The sequence below is a fragment of the Urocitellus parryii genome, chromosome 9 (genome assembly GCF_045843805.1).
Source record: "Urocitellus parryii isolate mUroPar1 chromosome 9, mUroPar1.hap1, whole genome shotgun sequence".
Lineage (NCBI taxonomy): Eukaryota > Metazoa > Chordata > Mammalia > Rodentia > Sciuridae > Urocitellus > Urocitellus parryii.
This window is the reverse complement of record NC_135539.1, coordinates 118,883,357-118,910,576: the sequence shown is the minus strand read 5'-3', so window position 1 is coordinate 118,910,576 and position 27,220 is coordinate 118,883,357. Positions and strand designations below refer to the sequence as shown.

The following is a 27,220-nucleotide window of genomic DNA, read 5'->3' as shown; positions in this document are numbered from 1 at the left end:
AATTACAATTTTTTTTCCATTTATCTAATGTGAATATAAAAGTGATTATGTAAGAAATACTAAAATATGTGGCAAAACAATAACGGTTAAATCTACTAATTAACTTTTGTTTGTAATGGAATTAGAATTTGCCTCCATATATTATTTGAAAATCAGAGACATTTAGTATCTGTGATTATAATGATGTATATATAGGAACGTTCTGGGTAGGCAGTTTGGTGAGAAGGGAAGGGAGTAGACACTGGAGTTCCCTTGCCAGGGCGAAGCTCCTGGCTACCACTGTTCCCCAAGCACCTCCAGGAAAGTTCCTTATACTCCTTATCATTTTTAAGCAGGCAGGCAATAACACTGCCCCCACAGTAGGACTGAGATGAGTTATACATCGAACTAACAAAGTACTTAGCACTTCAGAATTTTGCTTAGTTATTGCTGAGAGAATAAGTTAATGGTATATGAACTCATTATGCAAGGAGTCACTTGTCATTTTGTTGTTGTTGTTGTTTAAAAAAATACTTGAAAGAGAATAATATGTGGTTAGTTGAAATTAGGTGAATGGAATGGTTCCAGGACCCATTTCTCCTAAGATAATTGCATAATCTACCATGTCTCTTTCTGTTTCTCTCTTCTTTTTATGCAATCTTTTTTTTTTTTTTAACTATTGGTAACATTTTATGGTTTCCTCATTGGTTAGTGAATTAAAATCCTTGACATGTTCATTTTAGATGTGTATAGGAGTCATATTCCCCTTAAAAATTAGTTTTTAATGACCACTCCCAAGAGCTTATCTGCTTTGATAAGAGAAGACATTTTTTAAAAAGCGACATCCTGAAAGTCAGTTTCCTTTCGATATCGAAAGTACGTTACTCGGCATTTTTGACTTGTTCCCAGTTAAATGACAACACCATTTAATGACTATTACCACTAGGAAAGGTAAAATGATAGCTTTATTTACTTTTTAAAATTAAGCGCCCATGTGTGAATTCATGCACACTGAATTTTATAAATGTTCAGTAAATAAGATTAACGTTTTAAATTTCTTAATGCAAACATGAAGCTACCAGCAAGCAGGAGGCATCCACATACCACTCCTTGGAACAGTTTTAGGTACATCAGTTGGTGGTTCTGTAGTTCATGTGGATTTCTGGGTTTATGTCGCAGACCATCATCAAGAGCTGTTTAATCACATCCTCCATACACTTGTTGTAGCTCCCATGAAGTTCCTGAAGCTTTCCCTGTGTTTGTTCTTCAATTTCGTAGGAGACATTACTCTGAGAACCCATTATCTAGGAAGCAAGAGATGGAATCATCACACCATAGTCATGTTAAAATTTTGTTGTTTTATAAACCCTAACCTATTTATTGATGAATGGTCTATGGAACACACACTATCTATTCTTTTTCCAGATTTTTCCCCCAGAGGACAGACTAGAACACTAAGACCATGAGTGTGAAGATGGACTTTCCTGTTATGGAAATGACATAACAGGCTATTTTTTCACTTCTAACTGATGACCACGCAGTACAAATCACAAACCAGTTTACAGTCATGATACTATGCTCAGAAGTTTTCTCATCACATTTCTCATGTTTTGTACTAGTTTCCATTCTGATCTCACATCTCCCCTGTTGCTTAATTTCTGAATTACTAGTCTAGAAAACAAAATTGGTAGGCACCAGTAAGCCCACTTTGGCTAGTTTTTAAAGAGAGGGTTATTGGGTTTCCTATTGTTAAAATACATTATCTGACCTTCATTGATTCTTGGGAAGATACAGCTGAAGTACACATCCCAAATGCTTTTACATGCCTATGGAGACAGATACGGCTAATAGATACACTATTGAGAGTTTTGGTATAAATTGAAATTCTTTCAAATTGAGATATGCTTGTTAATTTAGTCAAACTATCCTTTAGCCACAGTTGAACAGACCTTTCTAATTACTCTTTAATTGGCTGTTAGCACTTTCCATCATGTTCTCTATCCTCTTAGTTTCTTATACAACCATGAGTTGTGATTGGACCAAATCCTTATCTTTCAGGGAGAGTTATTGGGAGAGTTATTATTTTAAAGGAAAACTGCACTGAGACACTTTGAAAGTCAACCTTAGATAAACAATCAACTCTTAATTCATCTATTTGTGAACTTGATCTTTCTTAAATGTGGTTTCATTAAGACAAGATAGCTGGATTTGCTTGTTTTCCACTTCTGTGTTAAGGGGAGAGGTGCATCTGGTATGATCTAAGTAGCTCCACTAATCATGACTTCCACCTTAGGGTTGCTAGACTGTTCTAACATCTGGAACCCCCATCATTGTTCTGGATCCTAAGCTTCAAATCAAATGCAACTGAGTCTATTGGGTTCCAGTTCTTTTCTGTTTATAATCCAGGCAACAAGGGCATCCCAGTTCAAAGAAAATAATTTTGAGAAGATGCAGCTTCTGAGACACTAAATAACTTTTACAAAATAATATTTTCATAAATGAGTATACAGAAAGCAGACACACATGGTCCAAATTTCCATTACTAAGGGGTTTAAAAATAGAACTGTTTATCAAAATAATTCTACCCAATTCAAACTTTTTTCTTTTTAAATTTACTGGTTTATTTGGGACTCTAAGGAATTGAAAAACAATTTTTTTTCTCTTAAATCCAATGTCTTAAGTGGTAAAAAAAATTAAAAGATCAACTGTTATGAGACTGTTACCTATGCTGGGTACATATTTGTTAAGCAAAGTAGAATGATCATATCTCCAATCTCCAAATGTTACAGAGAACTCATTACCTGTGTTGTGTTGTTCCTGTTGGCAGAAGCGTGTTCACATTTGGGATACTATGTACATTACAAGTTGATCATTCTGTAACATGTCATGATCCATTTGTTCAAAGGGTGCCACTTTAGGACTTTTTTATTTTTCAAAACTTTTACTTTGAGAGTGATGTGCACAGACTTCCAACCTAATGACTGATACTGACAGTTGGATCTTCAACACTAAGTATCTTTCCTTAGCAATTGTTCAAATGCTCCAGTTTCAGGGATAGCAGAATTTCAGGACCCACAATCTTAAGCAAAACAGTTTGGGACTCTCAATTTTTTATTACTTCAAGGAAACAAAATGCTCTCATGATATGAATTCAGAAGTAAAAAATATAAAAGTCTTCTGTGTGCTCATGGAAACCATTATTTGGGTCTTTTGTTTGGATTCGTGGCTTATCTGACCTTTACTAATGTTAAGAATAGATTTAATTTTCTGTAGTCCATATTTTCTTTTAGCAATGCCATATCTCTTTAGGAGTAGATGGTACATTAGGTAGAAATGATGAGCAAGGGATAAACAAGTCATTGATAAAGTAGTACCAGTGGATATATAACTATAACCCACATTTGAATAACCTGTCTGTGTTGAATAGTAAGAAGACTCCAAGAAACATTTGTATTAACAAAAGCTAAAAGGCAACAACCAAAAAAGAAACATCAGGGTACAATACCCACAGCAGGCATAAAACCATTTTTTTGGGTCTCCTCCCAGACCTCCTAATTGCCCTGGGTTAATGATGACGAGATTTAATGGGAATAGCAATATGCCTGACATATGGAGGTCATCCAAGGAAAGATCCGCAGTAATGGTTTTACATTATGCTTGAAGAAGCAAGAGGCTTAAACATGATGACTTTTCTATGTGAGCTTTTGATCAACTAGCTGTAAAATTGGCTTGGAGCTCCAATTATGAGAGCAAGAAAGAGTTTTAATTATTGTCTAAAGCAGTGAACAAATCTTGAACCAGATTTACATCTGATAGGATTCTTCAGGAGAAATAGTATTTCAAGAGGTTTAATCCAACCACTTGCAGAAATTATGGTCAGATTTGTTATGACTTAAAAAAAACAGAAATAACAACTATCCTTTCAGAGATACCCTACATATAATAATCAAAGCTGGTTGTTATGAAGGATGATTATTTTCTCAGATTTTAATATAACAGGATCCAATGGGAAAGATAAAGCCACAGAGGAAATATTTAGTTATTCATTATTTCCACTAACTTTTATTGCATGCCTACTAGGAGGCGGACTGTTTTAAAACCTAGGAAAACAACAGAGAATAAAACAATGAATCTGCTATTTTGGTGCTTACAGTGAGAAGGAAAGATAGGCAGTAAGAAAAAAGTGTAAATACTTAATATACCAGACAGTGATAAACGCAATGAAGAGAAAGAATGGACTGTAATGGAGTATTGCTTTCCTTTACTTTCAAAAGAGAGGTAATTTTAGATAAGGTCATCAGGAAAGAAAATTCATGATCACATATTAAATAAAGATGAATGAGTCAAAAAGATTAGAATTACAGGGAGTAACATGAGGTGTGTAAAGTTCCTGTGGCAGGGGCATGTTCTGTTTGACAAGTTCATTCTATATCTCATCATGCATTTTAAAAATTAATTTTACTAGTAAACATTAAAGAAACAAAATGTTTTCTGTAGTTTTTTTTAAAATGGTGTCAATCAATAATCTGTGGTAGCAATGATATTTTAGTCCCTTCAATTTGTATATTTGAGATTATGATTTTTTTAAATACATAGTCAACATCAGATAACAACTATCCAGAGACATATTGTCTGACAAATTTAAAACACCTTGAAACTGAAAAGGTAAACTTGATAATTCTGTAATGTTTAAGATCTAGTTTGGTGTTTAGCCTTGTGTGGACTGTATCTGCTGAATCACAGCATAGTTCTCCTAAGATTACTCCTTATGCCTTATGAATATTAATATCTTATCTTCTATGCAGCATAAGTCAGTGCGGGCATCCTGGCTTACCTTAGACTGTTTAAGTCGAAACTCCTGGTCTCTCTGCATTCTGTATTGGTCCACTTCAGCCATCGCCTCCTCCTTAGCTTGCTTCAGTCTCTTCCCCTTTCCTGGAAGTTCACAGTGGCATAGAATAAATGATATTTCTTTTAGATATGCATGGGATTTCAAATTTGATTTTTAAAAACATGGATGATTTCTCCATGTTTTTAGACTCCTCCCCCTAGAATGTCAAACTTCATTGCAAAAAAATAATATTGAAAATTTCTTATTTTTCTATAGGATTCTTTAGAACATGGCAATGACAACTTTCTTTCACACTTACATGTTTAAATAAAATATCTGCCCGTTTACTCACAGCAGTAACAGCCAGAGAACAGCTTTTGGCTCTCACTTACTCGAAAAGACATCATTTGGTCAGATTTTCTGTCCTGATTTGCTGCCAGGAATCCTTCAGTCCACACCAACTGGATCCTATTTGCCACTGGCAGTTCTCCAAAATCACGACAAACATGCAACTCAGACTCTATCAAACTGACTTGTAATTTTTTTAGACATTTTATTGGGATTTTTTTTCTTACCATTTGTTAATCTAGACTGTCTGATTAAACCCCACGGTACATCAAAGTAGATTTTCTTTTTCTTGTAGTAGCTTTCTCTGAGGGGGACTTGAAAGTGGTTGTAAAACCAATTGTTTTTAATGGTTAGGACATTTCCTTAAGTAGTCCCTTTTCTTTTATAAAGAGCTAAGGTGTAAGCCTTCAGCCAGCAGACATTGTGAGATGAAAGTTTGAGACAAATACAATCAGCTAAGCACACAAAGTTTTGGACAACCAATGTAATATTAATTGCTACTATGACCCCACCACCTTCAGGGGGTTAGGTACTAAGGATTTGTGATAATTAAAGTTGTAAAGAAACTGAACCTTATGAAAATTCTTTTTTTCTCTGCATCTCCTATCTTTCCATTTCAGTAAAATGCCTTTCTTCTTTTGCCCATTTAGTGTGATTTATCATGTCTCAAGATTTTGTTTACAATTTTTGTCAACTGTTACATTGTGTAGACTTTGAACTAGATAATATGTTCTCATTAAGTAACATGGAAGAAAACCTTCATATTAACTTTTGTCTATCATCTGTGTATGTTATTGATATCTTTGTAGCATTCAAATGTAGACAGTTGCTAAATTTCCCTACTAGGTTTGAGTGGCTTTGCTAGTCACTGGGTATGTATTTGAAATAAGGATAGATGCACTCTGACTTGCAAATTGAAATGTTCCTTTTTAATGTCTACCATCCTTGAATGGAACTGGTGAAACCTCACTTAGAATAGGTAATTAGCTTTCTTTACTGTCTTGAAAATCCACGTCTGGTAAAAATGAATGTTATTCTGGTGTTTGAGGCTTAGTGGTTGCTACATTAATGCCTACCTTCACCCTAGTTAACTAATGCTCATATTGTGTATTCGGATTCCTTTGTTCTCTATGTTTCTTACCATTTTGTGGAACCAAACACATTCTATTCCCAGAGATTCTGTGAACAGAACAAATAGAAGTGTTGGTACGGAAGCTGATTCCTTGGTCCACAGACTGCTTTCTTATCACTGTTTTTAACATCAGGACAATATAAAATGGTAATGTATGAATATTTTCATGGCAATAATGAGTTGCAATGCCTCTAAATATTTTATAAAATAAATCACAGATGCCATCATTATGTTTAGTTGCATAATATCTAAAACGATTGGTTTCAAAGTCGTAACTCTTTAGTACATAATAATGATAAAATGATAATAACAATAACAGTAATAATAATGGGACACACGCTGCATGCCCTTCCTCTGAGCAGGATCCTGTGATCCACTAAGAGCATGCACATAAGCTCGAACACCCTGTGACAGGCTCAGTGTGTGTCTGTGATTCCCAGGTCGTGGCACCAGTCACCTGCTGGCTCTCATTCAATTAAATAGGAGAGCCACAGGGAAATCACTGCTGGCACAGTAGTTTTCTGGATGGACTCAGCAGCTGCCACCGTGCAAGGGGCTATGTGTACTACACCTGATTTAATCCAGTGGAAGAAACAGAAGTCTAAAGCCTACAGCTTGGTTAGAGGTGAAGCACATGCACGTGTCAAATCCACTCATCTTAACCTCCAGCTTGCTTCTTGCTCTGTGTAGGAAGATGGCCAAATTTTGAAATTGTACTTGTTTATTCTGAAGCACCAAAAACATGGTGACTGTAGACAAAAAGAGGTTCATATTCTTAATTAATATCTGTACACTTTGTTTCAAATACAGGAGTAACCATATGAGACAGTCAGATTTTCTACATAAATAATTGAATATATGATCCACAAATTCCTATAAAGACACAGGATTATCAGGCAGAATGTCTTGATTTTTTGGTTTAGAAATTGTGTTCATCTTATTCGTCGTGATTTTAAATAGTGCTAAAAATAATGCTGTATAGTTGTGTAGGAAAGGAGGGTTTTACTTTATTCTTCCATTATTCACTTCAACTTTACTGACCACCTACTATATAAGCATACAGTGAACAACAGAGGAGAAGTAAACAATGCATGGTCCTTGCTTCCAGGTGACATAAATTTCACATACTTTGGAAATGTGTGCATGCTGCTCCAGCTTCCAAGAAGAAAATTGTAAAACAAAATGGCAAACTGCCTAAAAAAAAATTGTAAAAAAGCTAAAACATAAACCTTTGTTCTGCTTGTTCTGGAGCAGTTAAAAAAATCACAATGCTTATAGAAACACTGCTACTAAAATTCTATAGAGAGTCCATGGTTTGCCTCTACTCCAATAGTCATGCTATGTCTTACATTAAAAAAGTAACACCCAAAAGTGTAAACAAATTCACCCGGACACATATCACAGGACTTTGAGGAGGCTGTTGGAGGAGGTTAGGAGAAATCTCTGAGGAAGGAACCACTAGACTGAGTAGATGTACCAGCAAAGACAGAGCAAAGGTACAAACTAAGAAAGGACAAGAAGATCCTTTATAAGATGGATCTGAGGACAGTCTAAATAGTTCAGCCTCATTCATTTTTAGACATGTAGCTTATTATGCAGACATCTACATTTAACAAGTCATGGTTGAGATATATTCTACAGAATTGTTTTGTGAAGAGAAAAAGGGGGATTCTTGACCTGATTTTCAGGTATTTTGTGGAGAAAGAGTTAAAAAATCAATTTGGGGCAAGTTAAAGCTGAATTCCACATATGCTCAAGGTAAAGATCTTTTTGCTCAAAGATAGGCTCTGCTCTTTCTGGAATTGGACAAGTGAACTTCATTGCCAAAGATGCAAGCCCTGAGACACAGAGAAAGCAACTCTATTGCTTGGGCTACTAAGCTTTTTTGGAATCATTTCTGATGGGAAAAATGATATTTCATTTATTTTCTCAGAAATGAGTCAGAATTATCCACTTGGTACCACCAGAACAGGACATCATAAGCTTTGTAACTTGGAGCATGTTACTTAGAATTTGAGTCTGTTTTCTTATCTATAAAACAGAGCTAATAATCTCTTATAATAAGTTACTGGAAATATTAGAAAAGAAACTGAACTAGTTATTTAATGAGTTTTTAATCTTAGGAAAACAGGTTCAATTAACGTTAAGAAGGAAAATGATAAGCGAGGCATGAGTTTGAGGAAAAGTCCTCAGGCCTTCCCCAGGGATATCCTAGGAGAGGTAATCATAGTCCAACAGGACAGACAAGTCTGGAATTTAGGAGAAAGGACTGCAATGGAGGAAGATTTGCATGTCAGTCATCCAGGTTTGGGTGTGTGCTAGTCATAGCAAAGGTATTTGGACAGAAATTAAGGGAGAGTATAAAGAATGAGGAGAAAAGAGGGATAAGGTCTCAAATTGGGGGAATATCAACGTTCAAGAAAAGGAAGTGGATCCTCAGGAGAAGCCTGACAGTAGTAGGCAGAGAGGAAGAGAAATTAAAAAGAAGCTAAACTCGTGAAGAGAACATCCCAAGCAGCCTATAGCCAATGGAATCAAATGCTACAGAAATCTGAAATGGACCACTTAGGCATCTGACATTCTCAGATGTCTAATAAGTACCACACACTTTTCTGGATGTATGGAAATCCCACAGACTTCCCGTTGTTATGGAATCTGCCTTTTGGATGCAATTCAGGAGACAAAAATAGAAAATAGACAATGTATACATAATATGACAAGGATATTGAATACTATGAAGAATAAAGGAGCATAAGGGATAGAGAGAAATGGTGATAGGTGCTAATTTAGATAGATCAGTTCCCTCAGATAAAACGATAGGCAAGCAGAGACTTGAAGAAAAAACACAGATGGTCATGCAGGTAGACGAAGGGGAAGCCTGTTCAAGGTGGAGAGAACAGCAAGTACAGAGGCCATGGAGGGAGGGCATTTGACATGTTCCAGAATTGCAGAAACACCACCTCTTTGCTATGGCAAAGAAAACAGGACAGTTTAGTGTGAGGAGATGACCACAGTACTAGTAGTGGGCCCAGGTCAAGTGCCGCTCACAGCTCACAGCTCACAAGGCGTGTCTTTGAGATGCTAAATTCATGAAGGAGTCTTAGCTAAGGTGCGACATAATACTGATCATGATTTCAAAGGAGTTTTTGGCTGGTGTAGAAAAGATTTAGGGCTAAGGGAGTAGCATAGAGGTAAGTTGTAGTAGAGTTGACAAGAAGGGATTATATATTCTTTGGAGTTGGAGGAGTTGATTGATCAGTGTAAGAGACAAAGATGAGTTAGTGATGACCTCAACATTTTATTTTGAGGTGGAGTCTAGGATACAATTTTGTTGAGATGTCAAATATCCAGTAGTGACTTTGAAAAAGCTGATGTTCATCTGAATTTGGAGATCAGAGAAGCGGCTGGGGCAGGAAAGATCAAATTTGGGATCCTCTACATGGAGTCAGGATTATAAAGTCAGAGGATTGGATGAGAACGCCTACGGAGTGTCTGCAGATGTACAGAATAGGTCCCCAGTGGGGCGCTGATCTTCTCAGTGGGACTGAGAAGATCTAGAAGCCAACCATGAATGTAGTGTCCTGAAGTCAAATGGAAGAAGAATCTTAAAGATGAAAGAGGAATCTAACTGTGAATGAGATGCTGAATGCATCAGGTTTAGAAACATGGCTCATTTTGGCAAGAGGAGGCTTAGGAGAGTTGTAGGAATAGAAGCTCAGAGGAAAATAGAATGAAAAGATTATAGGCATAGGGAATATAAGCACTTATTTGGGAATATTTAACCACTAAAGGGGGCAAAGAAAGTAAGATAAGGGCTCAATGTGGCCAAATAAACGACACTTAGAGGATATTGTGAATTTAATTTTGTACCCCCTGCCTCGCTACACCTCCACCCCCCCAAAAAAATGACGTGTCAGAGTCCTAATTTCTGGTACTTGTGAATATGACCATATTTGGGAATAAGAGCTATGAAGATGTGATCAAGTTAAGGTGAGGTTGTACTGGATTAAAGTGGGTCCTAATTTCAATGACTGGTGTCCGTGTAAAGAGAGGGAGATTTGGACACAAGGACTCAAAGACTAAACAGACACACAGTGAAAAAGGACATATGATTGTGGGGGCAGACAAAAGAATGATAGAGATACAATCCCAGGAGTGCCCACTGCGACCAGAGGCATGCAGTACTCTTTGAGCACAGCCTGAAGGATTTCAACCTTGATAGCACCTCGCTTTGGGACTTCTGGCCTCCAGGACAGTAAGATAATACCTTTCTGTTGTTGAAACTCAACCACTTTGTGGTCATTTGTTACAGTGGCCCTAGGAAACAGATGCAGAAGAACAGTGAGGAGCACAGAGATGATGAGGTCAGATAGGCAGCAGAGGCTAAGACAGGTACTCTCACAAAGTAGAAAGGGTAGGTATCTGGATGAATGTGTCACCTGAAAAAAATAAGGACAACCAGAACAGAGGCCCCCTGATTTGCTCTGAAAGCAAAGGATTATTTGGAGATGCTTGGAGCTTTCTATTTGTTACTAATAACACCTACTACTTAAGGGGAAGAACATGTTCTTGGTTTTGGGGAATCATTAGTATTACCATAAAACCAACCAGATTCAAAGAATGCTATTATTTTTCTCACCAATTACAATCCCTGTAAAAAGAAATAAGTCACAAGAAAAAATAAAAAGAAAGCCCACCTCTCCTTTGGTGAAGTTGATTGTTACTGAGTTTCTCTTCTGACTCTAATCTAGTTCCCTTTCACATCCCCTTCCTTGATGTTTTCCTTGGCTTTTCTTTTACTTATATTTTCCTGATTAAAGATCACAATGAGTAGCTTTGTGTAGCTCTTGGATTAAATATAACCAAATGCTATTAGTCCAGAAAAATGGTCTATAATTTAATATCACCCACTCACAGAAATGAAAGTTCAATATACTTACAAATACCCTGTTAAGCTACGGACTATAAAGAAAGAGGAAGTATTTACAGGCCTACAAAACATATAAGACAAGGCCATGAAATTCTAATATAACAACTTTTATATTACTAGTTTATTAAAAGTCATGTCTTCAAGAACCCAGAATATGCACTTGCAGAGTCAAGCATTTATTAAATCAAGGTGCCTGTTTAAATAATTCAGAATATCTGCACATTTGGAAACAAAAGGTAACTTGCAGATGTAAGAAAAAAATTATTTGTGGTTGATATTGTATATACCATAAAACTATTTTGCATTATTGTATTAGCTGACACAGCATATCCTATAATGCGATTTATAATTTTTAGTTAAACGCAGACATTGTTTTCTACAGATTCTAAATGAGACAACTTGAGTGCTTATTTGTGAGAAGGGGTACAGGGCATGTTAGGAAATGATTCAAGAAATATGGGTCCTTCATGTGATGTTGAGTCTTGTGCATTTGAGCATTTCCAACAGTGTTAATGCAGAGCTGCAGTTTTCCAAGTTTTCAATGCATGCAGCTTTCATAAAAGATCACAACTAAAAGCAAAATTGTCACATATTGCACAGAAACACAGTCTCTTTTCCTTGTGTGGACCGCGATACTGAATTTGTAATATTCTGATTGAAGGCTCAGTTCAATATTCAGTTCAATGGACCTCCAGGGCAACTCTATGATGTTCTGTTGTAAAAATGTAACTTGTCTTGGAGCAATGCGCCTACTTTTATATTTAGATTAATGAACAATTTATTGGGCAAAAAAATGTTAACTCCTAGTAAGATTGTTTAAAGCAGTACAAACCTATTGTGATTCCATCTAACTGCTGTAAGGATGTTTTACACGTAAAAATATATATGAGAATTTTAACTAATAAATATAATTAGTCTGTATTCAGTGAATAGAAATGAATATCTAAACCTTTCTCGTCAACTTACTGGAAATAGTCAAGGACTCCCTGGGAATAGGAAATATAGACCCCAAACAAAGGACCAGGGTACAAAGAATGAAACTAGATTTCTCTATTCTACCTACTCTTGTGTTGTTATTATTTATAACAATATTCATATATATATAATACATATTAATTATCTCCACGTACTTAGTTTGAACTCAAATTCACTATCTTATATACATTTTCATATCCTTTAAACATCTTGGTTATTAGGTAGATTGATAATAGCTTGTATTTTTATTTATTTTAAAAAAGGAAAGCTGAAGTTCAAAAATGCTAAATAACCTATGTTAAGAAACATGGGTTTTAAACTTAAACCAACATTCCTTCTCCTGTAATGCCTCCCATGCTGACTTTCAAGCCTGTCCACAGCCCTGTCCACCCCCCCTCTCAGTGCCTCTGTGTCTGGTGATTGAGGGCCTTGAGAGCAGGAACCAGCATATTCTGTTTCTACAGGCCTGATGGGCTTTGGCCTTCAGGAGAGTTCCTGATAACATCACACCACATTCCCTTGTCTGTATTCCCTAAGGCAAAATGTTTGTACTCTATATTGTATTATGTAACAGCTTAACTGGGATCTGAGACAGTCCTCAAAAATGAAATACATTAATATTTTTGCAACATAATACATATAAACATTGCCATCTTGTCTGTCTTGGACTTTTATTCCTAAAACAATTAACAATGAATTGCCTGAATTACCTTGGGTGGGTTTTCTTTTCTCTTCCCAAGCATTTCTTTTCATTTTAAAATACATACTCATGAGTCCTACTCAAGCAGACTCCTAAGTTTGACTTCCAAATAAATGAATGTAAGAAAGAGAAAGTGATACAGAACTTCTACAGTGGTTTTCACTGTTGGGACTTATTAACCTTCATTTTGAATCTCTCTTCTGCCTTGATATGCCAGATTTTCTAATTAATCTTTTTATAGAAAAAATAAAGTAAAAACATATGATTTTGTAAAAACAATGACTGCTCATACCACTCATGTCATTATGCATTTCTTATATCAACGGCCTCTTAGATACTTATCTTCACTAGAGAGTTAGGTAAGAATCTTCAGGTACTCATTAGTGCTTACATCAAGGTGGCACAAAACTTGAAAGGCATTCAGTCAATTCTTATTGAATAAAATAAATGAATGAAAACAAAAACTACTGAAACATAAGGGACGTTACAACATACCAACACACCCTTTGCCACAGCATGCTTGGGGCGTCAGGTAGGATGGGTGCTGTTGTGACCAGACACTGCTGCCTGTTAATGGCTGTGTAAGAAAACTGTATTCAGTGGAATTTGTGCTAAGCAAAGAGAACCTACTGACATTTTCTGTAACTCAGTGTATGAGTTAGTTGTTGAAAGTTAAAATATTCTCCAAGATGCTTTTAAAGCCTGGGTTATTCTTTGTTGTTGGCTCAATACTCATGAACAAAGATATGGTATACTAAGAAAAAAAAAGCCTGCATGTACTTTAAGTTATTAGAAAATAAAATGAGCATTTTGTATAGAAGAAATACATTTTGCATTTTTTTAAATACTGATATCTGAGAAGAGGTTGCCCAAGGAGAGCACATGCTCAAGAGGCAAGAGAAAGGTTGGCTTTGTCTTCAAGTGAAGTTGAAGCCATGTTGTCCTTAGTGGCTTCCACTCCCAAACAACCTACATGGTTAGCAATACTTCTCTGCTGAATTTGAAAAAGGAGAAAAACATAATTGGCAAGAACGATTTGAACTGTACAATAATATTGATGATATATGGGCTCGATATTGTCCTATGTTTTCCTCTCGAATGAGGAAGCAAAGAACCTAATTGTCACATCTTTATTTTAGTCTTCTCCTCTGGAAATTTTAAATGTGGTTAACAGAAAGTTTAACAAAAGGTAGGGGAGATTTTTTTTTTCAACCAACCAGTATGGAATTGCTTTTTTTTTTCTATAAAATTACTGTATTCATATCATCTTGCAATTATTTGCATTTTTGTTGTTGAAGAGGAAATTGGGAAGTAGGTAAAGCATTTCTTTATCTTTCTCCTTACTTTTCTCTCCTCTCCTCTCATCTCTAGCTGGAATCTTCTCTGTTTGGGGTGTTGGTGTCTATATTGCTGAGTGTTCAGATAATAAATTTATCTTCATAAAGGGAAAGATTTTACGATGGTTGAAAGCCCTAGTGAACAGAGTAGCGCCTGTCTCCTTCCTGACTTCTTCTCTTGCATCACAGTGAACTATTCCACCACTTGCTCAATACAATTAAATAAGCTTTTTTTTTTTTTGTAATTAACTAAGCTTTTATCCTAATTTGGCCCTACATTCACCAAAAGAGTCACAGAAGCAACAATTTTAAGACATAATTCCTACCTCCCCAAACTTTGGCTCCAATGGAAGAGTTGGGCAAAACAATTATGAAGAAGATGAATGCCTCTACAAATTATTATAAAGTAAATAATGAAGTGATATAAAGTAGAATAGAAGAAAAAAATACAGATTTTGGCCTAAGGGAACTTAATTCAAGCTGTATATCTGTAAGTTGTTAGTTTTTCATTATAAAAATGGATAAAATTCATACAGTGCATTGGTTAATATCTTGACTGAGGAATCAGACCTCATCCAATGCTGTCTCTACCACTTATCCTCCCTGTGACCTTAGGTAAATTGCATAATTTCTCAAAGCATCACTTTCCCCTTTTGCAATAAAGGTCATGGTGAGTAGTATATAAGATAAATATTGAGCATGGAGGCTGGCACCATATTTTCTCTTTTTAAAATATAACTGTGGTCAAATCATAAATTTTGTTTCAAAATAGGAGTAACATTAACACCTTGTGAATATCAAAGAGTAGGAAGAAAGTTGAAGTTTATTGAAGACATTCACTTGTGAATATGTAGATACATGTGAATATGTAGATCTACATAAAAGTATAGAAAATGAGAATAAAATGGAAATATTTTTAGATATTTGGAATCAGCAGGGCATGGTGGCTCATGCCTGTAACCTCAATGGCTTGGGAAGCTGAGGCAGGAGAACTGCAGGTTCAAAGCCAGCCTTAGCAAGGTCCTAAGCAACTTTGAGACCCTGTGTCAAAATAAAAAATAAAAAGGGCTGGGGATGTGGCTCTGTGGTTAAGCGCCCCTAGGTTCAATCTCTAATACTAAAAATAAATAATCATAATAATAATAATAATAATAATAAAATATTGAGAATCAAAAGCTATCAAGAGAGGGATAACAATGAAATATAAACTGTTATGATTCCAATTTCATGAAAATCAAAACTGATGCTTAAAAAGGATAAAAACTTTGCTCGTTTACTGTCAGGTAGGGAGACACAGTATGGAAGTTGTCAATCTCTTCACCTTTGCACGAAATTGAGAAAACGCAAGGTGTGGCGGCAGGAAGGAAGCTGTGAACCCAGGCATTAAGTAACATCTCCATAACCTCAAAATCTGTGATTTTTTTTTTTTTCACTTAGCACATGGCCTCTCAGAAGGATTTATATTAGGAAACTTCATCCCCACTATAAAAACACAAGTTTTAATGAACAACCTGGGTTTCACAGGGAGGATGGTAAACCAGGGTTTAAACTCAGGTGGGCCTGACCTGGAAGCCCATGCTCAAGTCCCTGCTTCCCATAGCCTCACCCATTTTGTGACAAACCCCGTCACTGGCAATACTTACTCTTCTTGGCTTCCTCTAACTTGTCCTTGGCCCTTTTCTCTGCCTGAAGGAGCTGGTGGATTCCCTGGGACTGGCTGGTCATGGCAGCTTGTTCCACGTCAGGACGCTTCTGTGAAACCCAGGAAATGGCAGGTCCATTTATCTTTTGAGAAATCACCACATACCCTGGATTATTGTGTCAACAGCAAACACACAATTGTTTGCTCCAAACTGACCTCCTTGGGCGCCAAGGAGAGCCCAAGGTGGAATCCAGAAAAACAAGTTAAGTCAATATGAGGAAGTTGAGAAATCACTGTTTTTCTGACAGCTTCAGCTCTTCTCTGTGAAATAAGGCCCCTTTTCATGGGCTGTTGAGTCTACTTATAAAAAAAAAATTGAATAAGATGTCTTTTAGAATATTAGTTTCCCTAATCTTCCAAGAAATATTGACTTTTTTACTGAATTTATCTTTCAAGTTACAAGGTTTTTTTGTTGTTGTTCCTTATCCATGCAGTATTAGTTCCCAGACTTTATATATTTCTAGTAATTCAATTATCTGCTGAGGGAAAATTTTTTAACCTTCACCAGGAAGGAGGTTTTCTGATTTTGTGCATAGAAGATGGACTAGGTAGGAATCTCTTCTTTTCTTTTCCCAGGCCTTAGGTGATAGGAATGAAAAGATTTTGTTTGGGTATTGTGCTGCTCTCTCATCTTAGTACTGGGACTAAATAAATGATAAGGGAAATCATAACTGTAGATTTTGAGGTTAAATTAAAACAATTGAAACATGCATATTACATTACTTAATGCTTGTGTTGTGGTATTGTCCTAAGGTGGTACAGTAAAATCTACATACCTGATTTGATTCAATCCAGTAATAATTGGAAAAATGAAAATGTTGGTCACAATGAAGAATCATACAGTAATGGTTACATGAATCTAAACATCTTATTTGAAACTAAGAGCTTTTGGTGAAAGCTTTTTTTCCCTGAAGTGACTGGAGTTGCATTTATTAAAGCTTTTATAAACCACACCTCTATTACCACATCTATAAATTTCAGTTTCAATTATTTTAAATGTGTCCATGGATTTACAGATATTTGTAAAACAATCTGAGAATTAAATCTGAGTTCTTAATGGTTATTTTCCCCTAATCACTTTGAGTTGTCACATCCATACTGACATCCTTGCATTACCTTTGACAAATCTTTCCAAAAGGATTTTTTTTCTCAAAATAATCATTTTTCTTTCTTTTGGCACTCATGGCTAATTATTTTGTAAAAATACTTAATTTTAATTGCATAATTGCAATAACTAATGCAACTGGAACAAACACATTTATGAATAATCACTGCTTTTGGTAGAAATATATTTCTATTGAATTTCAGCCTTTCTTGGATATTGGCACTTTTAACTAACTGAATGATTGGAGATTATTAACTTTTCTATGAATTGGTAGATGGAGATTTTTACAAGAAACCTGCTTTAATCTTGTACCAACAGTATTTACTGAGTATTTCCTCATGTAAAAATTTTTCTAAGTCTCATACAGAATTTTAAAGGAAGGGTAATTCATATGAGGTACTGTTAGTAGAGAGAAATTATATAGGAAGGACTCTGTGAATGTGATTCTTCATAAGGTGCAGAAAATGCATGTGATCAATAAAAGGACAAATGAACTAAATAGAATTTCTCAAAAGAAGAAATGCAGATGGTCAACAAATATATGAAAAAAACAATCAACATCCTTAGCAATCAGGAAAGTGCAAATCAAAATTGCACTGACAATCCATCTGATTCCAGTTAAAATGGCAGTCTTCAAGGACACAAATAACAATAAATGCTGGTGGGGATGTGGAGAAAAAAGGTCTACTCATATATTTTTGGTGGGATTGCAGACTAGTACAATCACTCTTGAAAGCAGTATGGAGATCCTCAGAAAACTAGGAATGGAACCACTATATGACCCAGCTATCCCTCTCTTCATTATTCATCACAAAGAACTAAAGTCAAAATACTATAGCGATATGTGCATACCTACGTTTATAGCAGAGCAATTCATAGTAGCTAAGTTATGGAACCAGTCCAGGTGTTCATGAATAGATGAAGAAAATGTGGTATATATACCCAGTGGAATTTTCTTCAGCTGTAAAGATAAAATTCTGTCACTTGCAGGAAAATGAATGGAACTGGAGAACATCATGTTAAGTGAAAAAATGCCAGACCCTGAAAGTCAAGGATCATAAGTTCTCTCTTATATGTAAAAGCTAGAGAAGAAAAAAGAGAGAAAAAGGGACTTCATGGAAATAGGAAGGAGACAGGTAGAGTATGGATGGGGATTTAGGAAAACAGGAGGGAAAAGGGAAGAAATGGGTAATAAAATTGACAAAGTTAAGTTATGTTACATTAGTGAAAATAATACAGTGAATCTCACTATTTTGTGTCATTCTAAGGCACAAATGAAGGATTCATATGTCTTTCAAGCTAGAGGAAGCAGATATGATTCTGCTATAATTAAAAAAATTAACTTACCCAGTGGTGGGGTTGTAGCTCAGTGGCAGAGCACTTGCCTGGCACATGTGAGGCACTGAATTTGATCCTCAGTACCACATAAAAATAAATACAATAAAGGTACTGGGTACATCTAAAACTACTTACCTAGGTTAACACCCAGCAAAGGTTTTCCCTTGTCATTCATAAATTCCTTACTGGTCTAACCCTAATACTTTGCTCTGTGCTTCATTTTATTCATAAATATCTATATTTGCATTAATATATAAATGTGCATATATTTTAATCATCTAAGGGGACATTATACTTTCATATATTTACTTAGAATAGAAAAATATATTATGTAAAATATAAAAGATGCTTAATATCACTTCCTGCCATTGCCAGAGGAAAATACATCAGTGATTCACTTTGAAACTAATTAAATCATAAGCAAACTTGAATAATCAAAACTCAGCAACACCCTAATTCAATTTTGGCCTAATAAAGTCATCAAACTTAATCAGATTCTGTACTTAAGCTATGATGATAATAATGGTAACTTTTGATAAACCTAGATGTTCCATTGGTAAAAGGAATTTTTCTTAACATCTGTGATCTGTAATGAACCTATCAATGAGGAAAGATTTTAATTATGTCTTCTTTAAGGCCTCACACATAATTTTTAATTTTGTCACAAAAGTTTTCCTTCTCTTCACTTATTTAATGGGAGAGTCTTATTCTAGCATAGGAATATAGAGAACATGTTACCCAATCCCTCTGGACAAAAGATGCAAGGTTGAATTTCTGAAAAATGTCTCTAGGGAGAAGAAGTCTTCAGGCATAACTCAAAGTGGGGAATGAGGGTGGATTTCATCCTCTCCTGCCCCCAAAGGACTATCTCTCAGGGATAGAATAATCCACCAGAAGCAGAGAAAGATGGTGAGGAAATGTCACATCTCATCCTGAGCTCTGGGAGGAAAAACAAAAGTAACTATAATCCTATACTCTATGGGTTTGATATTATATTAGCAGGACATTCTGTGGAGATAAGATCATACCTAACCTAAGAGCATGATCTAAATGGCAAGACAAATAAGAAAGTCAAATTGAGGGGAGGTGGGTAGAAGCAAAACCATGGACGGGAAATCTGTGCTTTATTAATCATGCAATGGATTATTATTCATGCAAATGGGATACTTGCAATAACAGAGTTACTTTCTTTTTTAAATAGAAGCTAATTTCTATGTGACTTTTCATTTATTAAATAACATATTTTATGGATAATAATACTTTAAAAATAGTATCTACTTATAACCTAGGTTTTGAGTGTGTTCTTCAAAATGTTTAGTATTATTGAGGAACTGATGAAAAAGTATTTTTTCTTTTTTTTTTTTTGGTACTGAGGATTGAACTCATGGGTACTCAACCACTGAGCCACATCCCCAGCTCTATTTTGTATTTTATTTAGAGACAGGGTCTCACTGAGTTGTTTTCTGCCTCAATGTTGCTGAGGCTGGCTTTGAACTCTTGATCCTCCTGTCTCAGCCTCCTGAGCCACTGGGATTATAGGTGTGCAGCACCATATTTGACCAAGGGAAAAAATTTCTTTTTCTATTCACTAATAAAATAAATATCAACTATGTACCAGAAACTGGATAAATACTTTGCAATTTATTTATTTACTTATATATTTATCTTGCAGTACTGTGCATTGAACCTGGGGAATCATACACTGAGTTACATTGCCAGCCCTTTAAAATTTTTATCTTTTGGGATAGGCTGGTCTTGAACTTGCAATCCTGCCTCAACTTCCCATGTGCACCACTATGCCTGGCCAATAGTTTGCAATTTATAATGTGTATTTCCATATTTTACTCGTTTTAATCTTATAAATCATATCACATATCTCACATGATGCTCTGGACAAAGGCTTATTATCATATGTCATAATAATTTTATCAGCAATTCCTAAAACTCCTATAAAATAGTGAAGATTAGTGTTCAGGAAAACATAGCTCAGAAGATCTGAGTGACAGGCTCAAGGTCAAGTGGCTTCTAAATGGAAGAATGGAGCTGATCTCACAGTCACTGATCATTTTGCAACACACTGCTTGCTCTCTTCCCAGGAAGAATTTCCTTCCATATTTCTTTTTTTTTCCTGATGAAAAATATAAAAAGAACTCAAAGATTACCAATTGGCATTTCACTCCATGTGGATGAATTGTAATTCTACAGGTTTGTATCAGTCAGCTTCTTATCTCCCTGACAAATACCTGAGATAATCAACTTATGAAGATAAAAGGTTTATTTTTTAACTCACAAATATTTATTTTCTAGAGGTTTCAATCCATGATCAGTTGGTTCTATTGCTTTGGACCTTTTGTGGTACATCATGGTAGGACTATATGATAGATCAAACGGCTCTCCTGGTGGCCAAGAAGCGAGTGCAGGGGAGAAAGAGACCAGAATCCCACAGTTCTCTTGGAGGGTACTATACCCACAACTACCTCAGACCTTCCCTTGGGTCCCATCTCTTAAAGTTTCCAACACCTTTCAATAGAAGAGCTGGAAATCAAAACTTTAACACATGGATCTTTGGGAGAGCCAAACTATATCAGTAATTTCCAAATCCAAATTATAGCAGTAATTAAATAATTGATAATGAAAATAACAAAACAAAATTGTATTTAGCTTAAACTTAGTCTCTTGAACTACTAACAATTCCTCCTCAAGAAGGATAGTTTTTAGCACCTATAATTTTTCCTATTCTGTTTATTCAGTTAAGACTAGATCTTAACTATTTATTGTGTTTATTTCATCTTTTTCTATTACATCTAGAAATTTAAATAAGATTTTTTAAGTGGGGAGGTATGTTATTTTTCATTTCTATGGTAATAGAGTGTTAATATTGATGATTTCTATGGTCAGTATATAAGAAATACAAGTTACTGATACTATTACTTGTTTATTATGTTATACATAATGGAACACAGTCACATCAATGTTTATAGCAGCACAATTCACAATAGCTAAACTATGGAACAAAACTAGGTGCCCTTCAACAGATGAATGGATAAAGAAAATGTGGTATATATACACAATGGAATATTACTCAACCTTAAATAAAAATGAAATTATGGTTTTCATTGCTAAATGGATGGAACTGGAGAATATTATGCTAAGAGAAATAAACCAATCCTGAAGAACCAAAGTCCAAATGTTTGGTCTGATATGTGGATGCTAATTCACAATAAGAGGTGGGACTAGGGAAGATTAGAGGTACTTTGGATTAGACAGAGAAGAGTGAAGGGAGGGGAGGGGGTATAAGGGTAGGAATGATGGTAGAATGAATAGGACATTATCACCTATATGATTATAGGACTGGTGTCACTCTACATTATGTACAACTGGAAGAATGAGAAGTTATACTTCATTTATGGATGCTGTGTCAAAATGTGTTCTACTGTCATGTATAACTAATTAGAACAAATTTTAAAAATTATAAAAAAATCCATTTCCACTGGGGAATGATATTGGTCAAATTTTATTGTGATATTGTGTGCTTGTATAAATAACTTACAAAGAATCCCACCATTGTAACTGTTATAATGCACCAATAAAAATATGGAAAAAATAAAAATAAAATAAAATTTTAAAACAACTCAGAAAAAAACATGTTTATTATATGATATTATTTTATTACTTGTTATTTTAAATGATAAGCTGAGTGTTTAGTTGTACATTTTAAAATAAAATCCCACGGATTTCCATCTCAGCTGAGATAGAAAATGGGTCATTCTTTACAGTAACTTTGCATAAAAGGAAGTGTAAGAATTAGTAGAGTTTAAATTTAGATCCCTGATCTTTGATTTCCTTTTCTAAATTCTTCCATATTTCATTTTATTGGTACAAAATCCAAAAAAAAGTTTCTTAAAATGATAAAAATCTTTTAAAACAAAACCTGTGCTTTGGAAAATTTCCAATGTTGAATATTAAAGTATTATAGTAAAATACTCTTTTTGTTGCTTATCCTTAACTTGAAAACTCAGTCTTGAAATGTCTTGAATAACTGTAATAATATATTTAGCAAGCATTCATTATACATGTATTTTTTCTTTGGTTTTGTTCTTGAAGTTTCATTTCTCTTCAGACTTCCTCTAATTATTTATTCTGTCATTACCCGTACATGTTTCAGCTCATCATGTGATTCTTCCTCCCTTTTCTTATGTTGGTTTAGCCCTCGAATCTGAAGAACAGTGAAAAGTAGATTAATTCCTGTTTTCCTAAAGGCCCAGACCTTCTAGGTATCTCCAAATTGTAAATTTCAAATAACAACAACAACAACAACAGCAAACAAAACAAAACCCTGAGACTTGTTCTGGGTGTTTCCACAGAGCATAGTATCCTTTCTTGCTTTACTTGTTCACCATAGCTGAGTTAATTATATATATTTTTGAAGTCCTACATTGATAATTTTCTATTTTCTTATCTCTGTAACTAGGTAAGAGAATGGCTGCTTATCCCTGCATGGCTTCCTCTGATTTTCTTCTCCAAATTGCTGATTGTCCCTTCAATACCAGAAATGTTTCTCTATGCCCTTACTCAAACTCTTCCCTCTGCCTAGAATAACTTCCTAGCTCTCATTTGCCTCAAAATCAATCATTCGAAGTCCATTTTCAATGGATAGAGCTTTTCAAATCCTCTCAGTCCTAATCACCCTCTTCTTTATCTTTTACATCTTATAGCACTTGTGCACACTTGCATAGAAGGTATTTCTCAAGCTTGGCTTGCCCCTTTTTACTCATAAACTATGAACTCTGTGAGCATCAAGCTGTGCTTTATTTGTAGCTGTCTCTGGAACACTGCCTTGCACATAGCAGGCAGAACATCATTTTCTAAAATTACATTGATTCTTTCAGATGAAGGACTACCATGAACTCCATTTTCTTTGAGCAACTTAAATGGGGTTTCTGCTATATCTTAAACTGTGATTTTGGAACACTCGATGCTTCTTATATCAAAAGAACAAGCATGTGTTTAGTAATTCTTCTGGCAAAAAGATAATGAAGGTGACAAATATTTTAGTTAAATGTGGTAGATATTTAGAGCTGAAAGAAAGTATCCTTAACCATAGTGAAGCTATGAAAATTGTTTCCTAAATAGATCTGAGCACTGTTAATTCTAAGGACTGGATTATATAGAACAAATTCATTTCCTTCCTTCCTTCCTTCCTTTCTTCCTTCCTTCCCTCCTTCTTTCTGTATTTCTTGATTCTTTCACTTTTTTCCTCACTACCTGCTAATATGACACTCATTCATGTATTCAACAAAAAGTTGTAAGTACTTATGGTCTGCTAGATTTCCTAATGATAATCTGATCGTCTTGTTCTTTCCTTCAACTTGAAGATTTATAGAAATAAATTGTAATAGAAGATAGGCTGTAGGGATTTACAGGAGTAATTTCAAATGAAGTAGAAACATTGAGCTCTAAAAATGATAGAGGGATTCCCCTTTAACTGCAATATTTCCTCATTATTTCCATAAAGTGACAAAATCGTTGCTTTAGGTCATAGTTTCACATCTCCTTTGTAATAATCAATGGCTTCCCCATCTCTGATGAAGCTTGACACTACTTTTTGGGATATGGACTCTGTGAAAAATACGGATAGTTCTAGCTTAAGAAGTTTCAAAAATTTTTAAATAAATTCCTATAATCCTTCCAAATCTATGTTCTGTTACATATTGGTACAAAAATTTCCACTAAGTTATCTGGTGTTTATTCAAAAGGATGTAAGATATAATCAATGGAATACTATTTTGAAAGGTAGCTGATTGCATTTATGAAATGTAATCTGCTCTCAGTTGAAGCACTTGAAAGTCTTCTTTCACATGCCTCTCAGGATACCAAAGTTCTTGACTTTTCTTTTTAGTTCTCTGGTTGTTCTCTTTTGGTCCATTTTTCTGGCTCCTTCTCATTTTCTTTCTTCTCGCCCCACATAAATTTTGGAATTTTCCAGGGCTCAGTCTCTGGACCACTCCTGTTTACTATCTATATTCACTCCTGGGTGATCTCAGACTGTCATGTGGGCTCCGTTGTTGTATATGTGTGGTGATCACCCACAAATTAAATGTCCACATCACACCTCTTCCCTGAATGTTGGGCTCATGTCCACTTGGATTTTTTAAAGATACCTCAAATTTTATGTGACCTAGTGTGGATTTCCTGAACCTCAACTAGACTATTTCTCTCACATTTACCCCATTTTAGAAACTGATAGCTTTTCATTTCATACATGAAATGTATTAAGTCATTCTTTCTGTGATTTCCTACATCCAATCTCCAGAAAATCCTGTTGACTGTCTTTTCAACACAAATTCAGTCTGACTTCTCACAACTGCTTGCTACCACCCTGGTCAAAGCTACAATCCTCTCTGAGTAGATGATTTGCCACCCTCTTCTAACTACTCTTTGATTTCAGTTCTTGTTCCACTTGAATCTGTTTTCAAATGGCAACAAGAATAATCCTGTTAAAACATCAGAATAATGACATTCCTGTTCAAGGCCATATAATGACATAAACTGCAAGGTCATTAGCTACTTGTATTCCACTCACCTTTGCTCCCCAAAATCTGAACTTCTGGCAATACAGCCCTGCTCTCGTGGTAGGTCGAGTGGCTCCGTAGTAGGACTCAAAGACCAAAAGATTGAGGTCAAAACCCTGTCACATGGTAAACACTGCCATATCTGTGCAATGTTGTAAATAAGCCAGTACCTATGTGCTAAGTACTGTGTTGCTCAGCTCTGTGTCACTGTGACCAAAATACCCAACAAGAACAACTTAGAGGATGGAAAGTTTATTTTAGTTCATGGTTTTGGAAGTATAATCTATGGTTGACAGAGGCCAATGCTCTGAGCCCAAGGTGAAACAGAACATCATGGCAGAAGGGAACAATGGAGGGAAGCTGGTCACATCATGACAGCAGGAAGTGGGGATGGGAGCATGGGGCAGATGCATCCTTCCAGGGCATGCCCCAGTGACTCACTGCCCCCCACCATTCCCTACCTGCCTTAGTTACCATCCAGTCCGTTCATTCAAATGAGGGTGGACTGATTAGGTTACAGCTCTCACAAGTACAGTATGTAGATTAATTAACTCAAGTATGCGAAATGCCTGTCATGTAATAAATGCTCAATAAATATTCACTATTATTATTAGACATTGGATAAAGCAGAGACAATACCAAAACTAATAAGTAACCTTCATGTCTTTACATATCATTAATTATTACAGTGATATGTAATGGACAGTGTAATTGGACAACAGTGATGTTGTCCATTACACATCTGAACTATATGTTTGTTTTTTTCCCTTTTGAGTGAATATCATATAGTCTAAAATCATCCATTGATGTTACATTCTGTAAAGCAGGAGACAGTTCTTATTAGGTCAGCAAAGATTGTTCCCTTTATACACCCTATTTGTTGATATTGATCGTGTAACTTCCTGATCAGTTCTGGGTAGAAGCCTGTGAGGAAGCACCAGCAAACTCCTTAACCTCTTTCCTAATTAATGTCAATACAATTACAGACCCAGTTGCCCAGTTCTCTAAAACTTGGGCTCTCAAGCTGCCAAGCCCTGTGATCTCTTTAAAAAGCAAATAAATAGAAATACCACATGGACCATGTAACCTATCTGGAACCACTAAATATAGGAGAGACTTTGACTTGAAGATTTTGCTCAGGTGGTCATTATTGTGTCATATCATGGTGAAATGAACCACACACATTGGATTCACATTGGGCTCAGGTTTTGACTCTACCATAGCCAGGTAGCCTCAAAAGTGTTGCTTATATTGGCTAAACTTCTGTTTCTTCACAGGCAATGTTTAGAGTTAACTTTTTCACTTGTTAAGTATCAGAGATAATAAATAAAAGATGCATATTATAATGACAGGCACATAGAAAATTCATACAAGTGGGGCTGGGGTTGTGGCTTAGCGGTACAGCATTTCCTGGCATGTGTGAGGCACTGGGTTTGATTCTCAGCACCGCATATAAATAAGTGAATAAAATAAAGGTCATCAGCATCTAAAAAAAATTATTTTTAAAAAAGAAAATTCCAACAAGTGGTAGTTATTTATGTGAGTTGTTGGAGTGGCAGAGTGGAAGAATCAACAATGGCAGCAGTAGGAGTTCTTATTGTCTTGTGATTGACTTACAGCCTATGCAGCTATTGTGGGTTCTGCAGTCTACAGCTTGCCTAGGCACGAAGGGAAAACACTTGAGGCCCAGTGAAATTGGGTTGTCTGGAATTTGTTTATTTAAAAAAAAAACACACAAAAATCTCTGTATGATAAGTCTATGAATTCTGAAGAAATCACCTACAGGAAAAAGCATTCTGGGTGTTCTACCTTTTCTGGTTTTCAGATGATTTTCAGTGCCTGTTAGTGAATGGAGTGGGTTAGATAATTGGAAACGATTCCTGCTGCCTGGAAGGTTTACTTCCTTATGATTTTCTGTTAATCCATAACCATAACTTATGCCATTAGATCTGCTTGTTATTTTGAAGATTAAACAAGAAAATGGAGTAGCGAATCACCCAAGGTTAGATTGAGACATCATCCTTGATATTTTAGATATAGCATTATATCATTGAGGGAAAATAAATGTCTGAGAAAATGCATTTTTTTATTTGACATATTTTAGATCAACCTAGAAGTTATAGGTTCCTGAAAATCAATATATTCTCTATAATATTTTTTATGATACAGTTAGTTTAACTGAATGTCCACGAATTTTACAGTGTCACTGGCAAATGTAGGGGTGGATGTTGCAACAAAGGGCACATACTCCTGTGATATTAAGAATAATAG

At 35.5% G+C, this 27,220-nt stretch overlaps 1 protein-coding gene across 1 annotated transcript; it reads right to left on the bottom strand.

The window, feature by feature from the left end:
* Nucleotides 1-1,109: 1,109 nt before the first annotated feature.
* Atp6v1g3 (ATPase H+ transporting V1 subunit G3) lies at nucleotides 1,110-15,957 on the bottom strand. Its single transcript, XM_026401503.1, has 3 exons — nucleotides 15,876-15,957; nucleotides 4,814-4,914; nucleotides 1,110-1,283 (listed from the first exon to the last, which is right to left on the bottom strand). Exons 1-3 carry the CDS (start codon nucleotides 15,955-15,957, stop codon nucleotides 1,110-1,112), a joined length of 357 nt encoding a protein of 118 aa, XP_026257288.1.
* Nucleotides 15,958-27,220: the final 11,263 nt, after the last annotated feature.